The sequence below is a fragment of the Rhinopithecus bieti genome, unplaced genomic scaffold, assembly GCF_001698545.2.
Source record: "Rhinopithecus bieti isolate Rb0 unplaced genomic scaffold, ASM169854v2 scaffold_19723, whole genome shotgun sequence".
Lineage (NCBI taxonomy): Eukaryota > Metazoa > Chordata > Mammalia > Primates > Cercopithecidae > Rhinopithecus > Rhinopithecus bieti.
Window position 1 is genome coordinate 1,093,686 of NW_016809579.1, and position 12,127 is coordinate 1,105,812.

Consider the following 12,127-nt stretch of genomic DNA (forward strand, 5'->3'; position numbering starts at 1 on the left):
TGTTTTTAGCTGTGCCCTGTCCCCAGAGGTGGAGTCTACAGAGACAGGCAGGTTTCCTTGAGCTGCTGTGAGCTCCACCCAGTTCGAGCTTCCCAGCGGCTTTGTTTACCTACATAAGCCTTAGCAATGGCAGGCGCCCCTCCCCCAGCCTCGCTGCTGCCGTTTGGGTTAGATAGCAGACTGCTGTGCTAGCAATGAGGGAGGCTCCGTGGCCGTGGGACCCTCCTGGCCAGGTGTGGGTATAATCTCCTGGTGTGCCCGTTTGCTTAAAGCGTAGTATTGGGGTGGGAATTACCCGATTTTCCAGGTGTTGTGTGTCTCAGTTCCCCTTGCTAGGAAAAGGGATTCCCTTCCCTCTTGCGCTTCCCAGGTGAGGCAATGCCTCGCCCTGCTTCAGCTCTCGCTGGTCGGGCTGCAGCAGCTGACCAGCACCAATTGTCTGGCACTCCCCAGTGAGGTGACCCCAGTACCGCAGTTGAAAATGCAGAAATCACCGGTTTTCTGTGTCGCTGGCGCTGGGAGTTAGAGACTGGAGCTGTTCCTATTCGACCATCTTGCTCCGCCCCCCGGCTCTTACCCTTATTAAGTGACTTCATCGCTGGATTTTATTAATTTGATTGTGATAGATGTTGCAGTTGTTTTCTTCATGTTTCCTGTACTTAAGTTTTGTTGAGCTTCTTGAATATTTCAGTTTATGGTTTTCACCAGTTGTGGAAAAGGTTTGGCCATTATGGATTCAAATATTTTTTATTCCCCTTCCACCCCATTTCTATAGCAAAGACTTCAGTTATACATACGTTAGGCTGTTGAAGTTGCCCTACAACTCACTGATGTTCTGTTCTGTTCATTTTCATCATTATTTTTTCCTTATCTTTTTTATTTTGAACAGTTTCTATCGCTACATTATATATTTTGTTAATCTTTTCTTTTGCAGCATCTAACTTGTCTGTCTTACCCAGTTTATTTTTTAAATCTTAGATATTGTGGTTTTCATCTCTGCAATTCCAATTTTTCCCTTTTTTTTGGAAAAACGTGAACATGTTTTTAGTTAACATGTTTAGTTATTCTTGTACTTCTTGAAAAAAATGAATAAACTTTTAATAATTGTCTGTATATCAACTCCTGACCCACCTTCTGCACAGCCTGTCTGGAGGTCCAAGGAAAGGGCAGCCTGGGGACCTTAGATCTAGGTAAACTGAGCCATACCTGCTCATAGGTTTGTCCACAGTCTTTCTGGGGCTGGAGAAAGAAGGTGACACAGATCGGGAAGGAGTTTCTCACTTCCCCATCTGCCTGTGTCACTGTGGGATAAGTACCACTGAGGTCTACCAACTGACAATAATAGGCACATCTTCAACCTAAGCCCCAGTGATGGTCACTGCAGCCATTCCCCGTGAGCTGGATACAGGGAACTGCTCAGGGATCCCTGAGGGCTGGTTGATTTTATCATAGATAACCAGTACGGGAGCCCGGCCTGGCTTCTGCTGCTGCAAGTGAATAAGAATCTTCTATGCTGTCTCTCTGACAGGTCATCCTGGCCATCCGTTTCAAGGTCACAGACACGGCAGGTACCTTAGTTAGCTCAGAGGAGGTCACAGAAACTACAAAAGAAGACAGAAAAGGTGAGTCTGAGATTGAAGGTCTCATTCCCAGAGCCCCACACTGCATCACTCCCTGTGCTGAGCTGAAGGTCAGGGCCAGGCTGACGTTGGTCTCATTGGGGGCTGAGCCCTGGGAGAAAACACCTGTGTAGAGAGTGAGACTGGTGAGCAGGGCAGGGGTCCAGGCCATGGTGGAGATGCCCCAGAGCTCTGCCTCTGGACCCACTGCTGGGGAGAGGCCACCAGGCATCTCTTATCGTAGGAAGTGGAACCTGATCATGCAAATCTACTTCCTTCCCTATTTTGGCTTTTTGGGTGTCTCCTTGGTGAGCAGCAGATGCAAATTTCTTCTCCATTTTTCAGAGCATTTATCTGAGCTGTTGTCTGTAGAAGGGCCAGGTGGCAGTCATGAGTGGAGAGTACATTTTACCCAGGAGAAGGGGCCTCAAAAGAAGCACCAGTCATGCCCTTTGCACTTGAGCATTATCAGGGGACTTGGAGTCATTAGGGCCCTAAATGAAGGTCGGCAGTTCCCCCTGCTGGACACAGAATAAATGTGTTACAAGCGTGACCTCAAGAACACTTTTATAATAGGATTCGGAGGATGAGTCCTATTCTCAAGATCCAGTCTTCTTTTGGGAATCAATATTAGAAGATTAAACATTTTTCTTCAAGTCCCCAGGCAGTACTGAGTGGAGTTACGATTCCACCCAGGGGACGCACCTCAGAGCCTGATCTTCCAGCTCCTCCCTGTCATGCCTCCTGCACCCTGCTCCATCTCCTCCTTCCTCATCCCTGGCCTCTGGGGTCCCTCTTGTTTTCATTTGCTAGAGCTGCCATGATAAGATGCCAAAGAGCTGGTGGCCTAAACAACAGACACTTGTTTTCTCAGTGCTGAAGCTGAAAAGTCCAGGGTGAAAGTGTTGGTGGGTTTGGTTTCCCCTGAGGCCTCTCTCCTTGCCTTGCAGGTGGCTGCCTCCTTGCTGTGTCCTCACATGGTCTTTGCACGCTCATCTCTGGTGTCTCACTTCTGTGTGTGCAAATTTTCTTTTCTTAGGAGGACACCAGTCAGATTGGATTGGAATTCACCCTCATGGCCTCATTTTCACTTAATTTCCTCTGAAAACTCTCTCTCCACATTCAGTCACACACTGTGTATTAGCACTTTATTGCATGAATTTTAAGGGACAGGATTCAACCAATAACCCCGCACCCCATGAACTCCAAAACTTTTTTCATTCTCACTTGTAAAATACATTCACCCCATCCCAACAGCCCAAACTAACTGAATCTGCAACTAACTCACAACCAACTCTAAGACTTAACTCTCATTTAAATACCATCAAAATCAAATGTGGGTGAGACTCCAGGTGTGATTCACCCTGAGGGTTTAAAGGATAGCAGCTTTTGGAGGTTCTGCCTCCTCACTCCTGTTACCTTCTGTGGGTCCAGAAAAGTAAACTCCTACTTTATTAAGATTGAAAGAGATGAGTGAGTCAGCATCAGCAATGTTTGTGAGCTAGATGTGGAGGAAGTCACATCTGTGCATTCTTGAAATAATTTAGAGTAATATCAAATAATTCAAATGCCTATAAAATTGAATTGAATAATGAGTAGCCATGAGATATCTCTGGCAGTGTTTGGAAAAGAGCCATAATTGATACAGAAAATAAAACAAAAAATATCAAAAATTGAGTCTTTTTTAGAACACAGTATGTCTGAGTTAACTAAGATAAATCATAGACAAAAATGCTCAAAGAAAAAAATTAATCTATTGTAAGCATATTAAATTACTAAATCCAATTTTATCATTGAGCATGAACGTATTGATGTGTTAATAAAGAAACTTCTCAATGTTGATACAAAAGTGCAATTGTTTCCTCCTTAATGTTCTAGTGTCTTTGTGGGATAATGGTACTCTTCACAGTGGGAAAAAAGGATGTTTCATGAAATGTTTCCCTATACCTAAGAAAAAGGGAAAAAAATCTACTTTGACAGAAAATGATGATTTGTAGAATAACACATTTCCGCTATCAAGGTTCCTTTCCTGGCGACTTGTTTTGGGGTCATTACAGCTTAAAATCTTAAGCTCTTTTTTATTCCATTGTTACGTTCTGAGTTTTACAGTGTTTATGCTTTATATAAAACTGCAATATGATGAAAACTTAAACCTTATTCACTTAAAATCCCCAGAACTTCAATAATCTTCCATGTTTTTGGTTTCAGGTACACAGCTGATTTTAAGACCTTTTTCTCTGAGCCTGCGCTGGATTATTCCATATGTAGTGCAAGCTTCCTTGCCCGTTTGTCCTTCCCTCTCCCTCTGCTTTTCCATCTAGGGCGAGTGTGTTCCTATTATGCTAAAACTATCATATGACTCAGAGCAAACAGATGAAGATAAAAGTTATGAGATTGTGACATGGGGCTGTCTTGGGTAGACTCAAGATCCAATCAAATAAATAGATACACGTATGTTCTCATCCAAAGAAACACCCCTGGCCACTGTAGGAGGTGAAATCATCAAGAGATCTCCACCTAGAACTTATGCTGGTGGAATTATCAAACTTCACCTACCCCTACAAACCAGGAACAATTAAGCTACATCCAGTGGGCCTTTCCTGACCTGCCGCCTATTTTTAATGGCTGTGTTTAACAAGAGGCTCAGAAAATGGTCCTAGAACTGAGAGTCGTTTCTGTACTTTTAAATGGTTGTGTATCTGCAAATGTCACTCTTGAGCAACAAAGACTGAAGTACTTTTTAAAAAATTAATTAATTTTATTTAGTTTCATGGATGAGGTTTTACCATCTTGTGCAGGCTGGTCTTGAACTCCTGGGCTCAAGCTATGTGCCCACCTTGGTGTTTCAAAGTGCTGGGATTATAGCTCTGAGCCACCATCTGTGACCGCTAAGACTAAAATCGTTTTCCTCTGGGCATTTAAGAAAAAGTTGACTGAATTCTGTAAAATAAAGACCACTGAAATATTTGAGAAAATGCTACACCTTAAACAGAAGAAGAGAAATCAAAAGTAAAACAATGACGTGATAACATTTTTCAGTCTGATGGGTTGGCAAAAATGTAAAGTCTCAACAGTGTACTCTGATCAAATATTTATGGCTGACATTATAAATCGGTGGGACCCCACTGGAGAGGAATCTGAGAATAATGGGTGAAAATTACAAGCATACAACCTTTTGATCCAACAATTGGACTTCTAGAAATTTATCCTATGGTCATATCCACACGTAAACTACAAGGAGTCTGCATAGAGGTGTTCACTGCCCTGTTTCTTGTGAGATCAAAATCATGGTGATAATCATTAGAAGATAATTGGCTTAAACTCTGCCCTGGAATATGTTACAGTTTAGAATGAATGAGGCAGGGCTCTATGCATAGGATGTCTGAGGAAAGAAAAAATTATACATGTATGGGATAGTCTTTGACATAAAGGAACCGGACAGGGGCCTTACACATCACTCTCTCCTTATACCCTGAGCTGATCTACATCTGCCAAAAAGGTTAGGGACAGTGGAACCCCCCTCAGGCTGAGCCTGGCCACCTGCTCTGGTCTCAGAATGCAGCCCTGCCTGACAGCTTGGCTGCAACTTCATGACCAATCTGGAGCCAGAACCAGCAAACCAAGCTGCTCCCAAAATCTAGATGCACCAAAGCGACACGATCACATGTGCTCTCTTAACATGCTGAATATAAGGAGTAACTTTTATGCAGCAATAGGCAATGAGTACACTTTTGTCTTTGAAACACATTTTATTGTGCATATTTCAGGTACACAACGTGATGATATAGGATACACATATAGTAAAATGGTTACTTTGTTTTTAATACAATCTTGTTTATTTGAAGTTTATGAAGCCTCAAATACATATAATAATAGTTATGTTTAATAACAGGCTCAGAAAATTTATTGGATCCAGCTCATGTCTGAATATTTTCTAAATTATCACCATTAGTAGATTAATAAAGGTTTCAGTTACAAAAGTATTGACGCCCGTGGAAATTAGAAATGCTGGATGTCAATGAGGAAGAAGGAATGGACTCAGGCTAACTCTACCCTGTAGAGCCACATGGGACTCTCCCATTCTATGGGGAGACCGTCCATGTATGGGGCCTTTCCAGGACAGGGGCTCAGTGATGTGAGGGGAGGGGGATTCTGAGAGAACTGAGCCTGTCACTCAAAATCTCCTAGCTCAGCAACCTGAGGTATTGGGGCAAAGAGGAGGAGCAGAAATAAGAAAAACAACAGCTTCCTCTTTGTTACTAATTTCTCAGAAACATCTTGAGATCTTCCCTCAGTGGTCACTGCCTCCGGACAGAGGTACGGAGTAATAGCCCAGCCAGGAGGGCCATCTTCACAAGAGCGTGGAGGACACAGAGTGGAGTAAGATGCAGTTTCTGGAAACTCCCTCTAATGACTTCTGTCCAGATTGGTCTGCACAGTGAGAAAGGGGGAGATGCATTTAGGATGAGGATGTTCCTGAAAACAGCAGGGAATCAGACAGCTCCTTGTCACTGTCCCCTGCATTTGAAGAGCTGAGAAGAGTAGCAATTCAGGGACTACAACACACAATCATCAGGAAACTGTCACTGTCCCAGAAGAGAAACCACAGCGCAAGTTTTCTTTTGGACTTCATAGTGGGGAAGGAGAGGAGCTGAGAATTGTGAAGACCGTGCTACAGGAAGCCGCTTGCACCAGTTGAGGAAGTATCTTCAGAACAAAAAGGGAACCTGAGAGCCCAGGGCAGGTTTTGGTCTCATTTCCCCATGAACTTGGACCACTGTGGAGATAGTAGCTGCTTGAATATGAGCTGCAGTAATAATCAGCCTCGTCCTCAGCCTGAAGCCCAGAGATGGTCAGGGAGGCCGTGTTGCCAGACTTGGAGCCCGAGAAGCGATCAGAGACCCCTGAGGGCCGATTACTGACACCATAAATCACGAGTTTGAGGGCTGTGCCTGGGTGCCGTTGGTACCAGGACACATAGTTATAACCACCGATGTCACTGCTGGTTCCAGTGCAGGAGATGGTGACCGACTGTCCAGGAGATCCAGACACAGAGGGAGGCTGAGTCAGGGCAGACTGAGCCCAGGACCCTGGAAAGAGGGAGAAACACATTCTAGTGAGTCAGTGCTGGGCCCACGTGAGCCTGAGGAGCAGGAGACCAAGAATCAGCCTAGGGGCCCCTGAATCCCCTTCCCTGGAGGGATCACCTGTGCCCTGAGTGAGGAGGGTGAGGAGGAGCAGAGCCCAGGCCATGGTGGAGACGTCCCGAGAGCGCTGCCTCCTGAGACCCCAGCTCTGGGCCTGCCCCAGCCCTGTCTTATCCCCTCTGCCTCAGAGGAGGGTGCAGCCTCCATGCAAATCTGCGTCCTGAGCTCCTCTCCTCACCCCACCCTCACCTGGGCCTGGGTCCAGAGACTTCTGTTTCCCTTGACAGCGGGGCTTAGCCAAGGAGACTAAAGTCCCTGATTGTCTATTCTGATGACAGGAAGTTGATTTCTTTGCATGTGATTTGCTCAGGAGAGAAAGACCTGCTGAAGCCCCTCGCCTGAGTGAGCTCCTGGCCCTCAGTGTCTCTGCTGTGTGGTGCCTGTGTCTGTGAACCTCCAGGCGTGGGCACACCTCGAAGTATCCTCTTCCTGGCACCCATTGCCAGGTTCTCTCTATTCTCAGGAAATGGGGCTGCCCACCCCGTGGAAACCTCTGCTGGGTGGTGTTGGTCTCTGGTCTCCCCAGCTGCAGCCTCGTCCCATCCCCACTCCAACGCTTTGTGCTGAAGCAGCTGCAGCATTGAATCCCTGGAGCACATCAGCTACCCCAGGCAGTGCACCCGCATCCACACGGAGCATGTGTGGGAGGGACCCTGTGGAGGGAACAAGGAGCACCGACTAGGGCTGCAGTCCTGAATCTGAATCCGCTGCTTCCAATCCTGCCCTTCCCACTCACAAGCAGGCGACTTGTCCTTCCCACCGTCTGGTTCTCAGCCTGAGAAATGGAGACCACAGAGTCCACTCTGCACACAGGTCATCCGTGGGGATAAGACCCAGCAGGACAAAGGGCAAGTTTGCTGACAGGCCTTTCTGTGTGTACCAGAGTGATATTTATTGTGAATGTTTGATTTATTGAAAGATTTATTTCCATTACTGTGATTTATGTGTCAGATCACAGAGATGCGTTTTTCCTGCTTTCTTCCTTTCCCCCATCTGAGCACATCCTCAGGGCAACCTAAAGCTGGCCACTCTCAATCCCGCAACACTGAAGACACACACACATTCGATGAATACATTTCTGTTTTTTCCTCAAAATGCTTTTATTTTTCTTCATCTTTTCCCATTGCCTATGACACGACTCTTTGAATGTTCCATATTAAAATAACTATTAAGGGATTCAGGTTCTATTTAAATATTATACACTATCCTGTCTTCCCACCTGGATTCATCTCTGAAACCATGACAAATGCATGGAGCAGCTATTTGAGCACCAGGAAAGGAAATGGTACACAGTGGTTTGGGATGGCCCCAGCAGATGAAATACAACAGTCAGTGTGAGACTTCTGGATTTCTCAGTGTCCCCTGGCTGGGATCCAGCCATCCCCAAACCTGAAGTGACACAAACCTGGAAACAAAAAGATGTCCAGAAAGTCCTCTTGTTCAGGATTGGAGATAGGAAAGGAAACTTCTTTGGCTCAAAGTGAAGGCTCAGTCCCCTGCACAAGCACGTGGTTCACCCCTGGATTCTCATCTCTCTTATACCAGCGCCTCTCCCTGGGTTCACACTGATGACCTATGGATGGAGATGGGGCTTCCTGCAGACCAGCACTGTTCGGTCACAATATGATGTGAACCTCATGGGAATCCCACTGTCTAGTTACCACGTTAGACATACAAAGAGAAGAAGTCAATGAATTTAATTATATTTTATTTACTTAGTATATCAAAAAGTATCATTTTCATACGTAATCTAAGTACAATTATTTAGGAGACATTTTCTATACTTTGCATGGCTACTGTTACTATGTTTTGAAGCATCTGTGGAGATCGTGTGGCTGATGGAGATGTGAATGGGTTTCCTGTTGACAAGCGTGGGCTGTGGTGGCTTTTTAAGTGTCAACTTTGATAGGCTGAAGGAGGGGTGGAAAGAATGATTTTTTTGCACAGGGTGTTGGGGGTGGAGGTGGGCAGTGTCCATCCTGCAGCTCACCCTGTGGGTGCATCTGTGGTCCCTGCATGGTTGAGGCGGCTCCTCCTTCCCCAGGTTTCTGTGCAGGGAGATCTGACTCTAACTCTCTCTCAGAACCCAGAGCACCTGGCGACTCAGGCTCCCTTTTCATTCCATACAAATGCAAGAAACACTCAGATCTCACTGGGCATGTGGATACTCACAATGCTAATTTAGGAATAAATGGTTGCTTTCCAGTGTACTGTGGCCTCCTGAGTTTCCCACATGGCCCATGTTGGGGATGGCTGGTGATCTTAATTTGGGTTCCCTGGAAGCAGATTCTGAGATGAAGAATTGCATGCACAGAGGATGTGAAAGGAGGTGAGGGAGGCAACACCGGGCAGGAGACCCCGATCCTCATTGAGGCCTCAGTGTTTCCTACAGGGAGCTGTGGAGCTGGGAGGATTTTTAGGTCCTATATTGAGGCAGAGTCTTGAGATGTTGGCCTCAGGCAGTCATGAAACCTAACCTCGCTGAGGCAGGGCATAAACCCAGAGGAGTCTGTTTTCTGCCCTGGCTAACACGGGAGCCTGAGCTGAGCAGTTTTGGGGACTGATCTAGGACATTTGGAGCAAGGACTGGCCTGTCACCACCTATGGAAATCCAGAGCCAACTGTGGATGTCTACCTCAGTCTGATGTTCCATACAGGCCCTATTTTCCCAAGTCACAGCTGAGTCACCAAAACACCAGTCCGTCACATCACCCTAAATGAACTTCTGATGCACTTTCTGCAGACCCCGCCTGAAGCACTGGAGGGAGGGACAGGCTGGGGGCAGAGATTAAAGAAAATTGAACCAGATCCGCTTATGGCTTTGTTCATAGTACTCCTGGAATTACAGAAAGAGGGTGACACAGATGGGGAAAGGGTTTGTGTCTCACTTCCTCATCTGCCTGTGTCACTGTGTGCAGTGCTGCTGTCCCACACCTGACAGTAATAGCCTCATCCCCGGCTTGGGCTCCGCCGATGGTCAGGGTGGCCGTGTTCCCCGAGTTGGAGCCAGAGAATCACTCAGGGATCCCAGAGGGCTGCTTGCTATCCTGATAGATGACTAGCACAGGGGCCTGGTCTGGCTTCTGCTGGTACCAGTACACATATTTTCTTCCAATATTGTTTCCCCCACAAGTGATCCTGGCCATCTGTCCCAGGACCACTGACACTGAGAGTGGCTGAGTCAGCTCATAAGAGGCCACAGAGCCTGCAAGAAAAGGGGAGAGAATAGAATAGACTTGAAACTGAGGGGCTCAGCCCAAGAATGCCTTCCCACCTGCCTGGCCTGAGTTTCAGGAATAAAAGTGTCCTCAGGGGATCATGAGCACAGAAGAACAGTATGGGGACATTTCACCCCCAGCAGCCCCTCCCCCTGCAGCAGGATCATGAGCATCCTGCATACCACAGGCAGGGCCCTGCTGAGGTCACTGTCAGGCCAGGCTGGACCCAGAGCCCTGGGGCTGGGCAGGTGGCTGGGACACTGAGGGCAGCACCTGTAAAGTGAGCAAGGAGGCTCAGAAGGAGAGCGGTCCAGGCCATGGCTTAGGCACCCCTGATGCTGCTTCCTGAGGCCCAGACTGGGCAGGCTCCTCCCAGGCCTCTCTTACCCCTTGCTGAAGAGAGCAGCCTGTGATGCAAATCAGCAGAGTCAGGGGCTGCTGCTGAAGGAGATCTGTGGTTTCTAGAGAAGTGCTCAGCCCCAAAGGATGCAGAGAAGGGGAGGAGTGGCCTTGCACTCCCCCCACTCAGCCTACAGTATCTCCTTTACAAACTGGTTCCACAGTCTCTGCAGATATCTCCACACCACCCTGTGCTCAACCCCCGTCCTGGGCTCACTTGGTCATGGTATAGCTCATAGGTGACTTCGGGTGTTTTTCCTAGGATATATGAAGCCCCTCCTATAGGATTGTCCCTGACTTGCAGGAGGTGGCCATAGAGTCACAGTGGTGACAGGGAAATTATCTGGGGTCCCCAGTCCCCTCCTCCATTCCACCCTGGCTCAGGAGGGAGGTGGTGAATTTTGGTCTAGGCCTCTAGATGTGTCCTGATCATAAATAATTTGTGTCAGAGAGGAGATGTTGGGTGTAGGTCTAAATCCATTTTTGGAGACACTTTCCAGAACCTAATGCAAGGACCCTCTTTGTCCCCACTCTCCAGGTGACAGCGCCTGCCTTGGATAGGTACAGGCCCCACCCCAGGGCACAGTTCCTCAGTGCTAGAGAAGAAGAAAATTTCTTGGTTGCCAAGTGCACACGGAGTGTTGGAAGATCCATGGGATGCTGTAAGTGTCTGCGTTGGCTGTGAGCTCTAGGGCAGGTCATAGATGCTGTGCCCCAGTGTCCCCAGGGTGCTGTGAGGACCAGGGACAGATAAGGAGGTCAAGAAAATGTTTGCTGCATGAGAGAATGAGAGGGGTCAGCAAACTGCAAGACCCCTGGAAGTGAATGTTTATAATGACTAAGGCGTCTTCAGTTGCTGGGGAAAACAAATCAAGGGATTAAAAACTTAATTAAGTACACAGAAGGTTAATGAGCAACTATTTTGTGCCTCACAAGGAAATCTAGAGCTGTGACTTGGTAGCTTTCCCAGGAGAGAGATGGGAATGCCCAGGCACAGTGGAGATGGGATGCAGCCAGGAAAGGAGAAGCTGCCGGGTCTACAGGACAGGGGCTCCCACGGCAAAGGGCAGGGAGGGGCATATGTGTAACCTCTGGAAGGACAGTGTGTGTGACAGGGACAGCATTTTAGCACAACTGGGTGTGTGAGGAGAGGGTGTGTGGGGAAGTCAAGTGCCTGGACCTTTGTCGGGGAAGTAGGAGCATCTGCAAGAGCTGAAGATAAAATTTGATTCTACAATTTTTACATCAGTGTCAAGGACAATAGTGTAGAAAAAGAAGGCCCTATTTCCCTCCAGTTGTCAGGTCGTGGTCACTGACCCTCCCTGCATGTCAGCATCTCGTTGATGCCCAGGCCCACCCCATCCCCAGGTGGCTTTCCCAGGCGACTCTCTCTGCTGCCCTTCTGATGGCTGCTCCATACTGGCTGCTGGAGGCTCAGGGGCCTCTTGGGTTCAGGCATAGGAACAGAACCTGCTGCTCAGGTCCCTGATGCCTCGATCCATGGACTGCTGGCCCCAGGGGAGGAATCCCTCTTCTCTGTGTGGCCCCTGCCTGACTCAAGACCAGCTATAAGGGGCTCAGCTTACCCATGAAAATACAAAAAATACAGAAAGAGTGAAAGCAAACCCCCATCATATTGGAGAAGAGTAACCTGTAACAGGAGTGTGAGGGGAAGAGTCTGCTG

The 12,127-nt window shown here is 47.5% G+C and overlaps 3 gene segments (V, D, J or C); all 3 read right to left on the bottom strand.

Annotated features, from left to right (window-relative positions):
* LOC108540638 (Ig lambda chain V-I region BL2-like) overlaps positions 1-7,029 on the bottom strand; it is a 132,269-nt gene extending 125,240 nt beyond the window's left edge. Inside the window, 2 exon segments of the C gene segment in view lie at positions 6,403-6,709; positions 6,827-7,029. Of these exon segments, the coding sequence occupies positions 6,403-6,709; positions 6,827-6,872 (353 nt within the window).
* LOC108540637 (Ig lambda chain V-III region LOI-like) overlaps positions 1-12,127 on the bottom strand; it is a 286,101-nt gene that overhangs the window by 150,283 nt on the left and 123,691 nt on the right.
* The window catches only part of LOC108540636 (Ig lambda chain V-I region BL2-like), a 574,188-nt gene that overhangs the window by 130,923 nt on the left and 431,138 nt on the right, over positions 1-12,127 (bottom strand).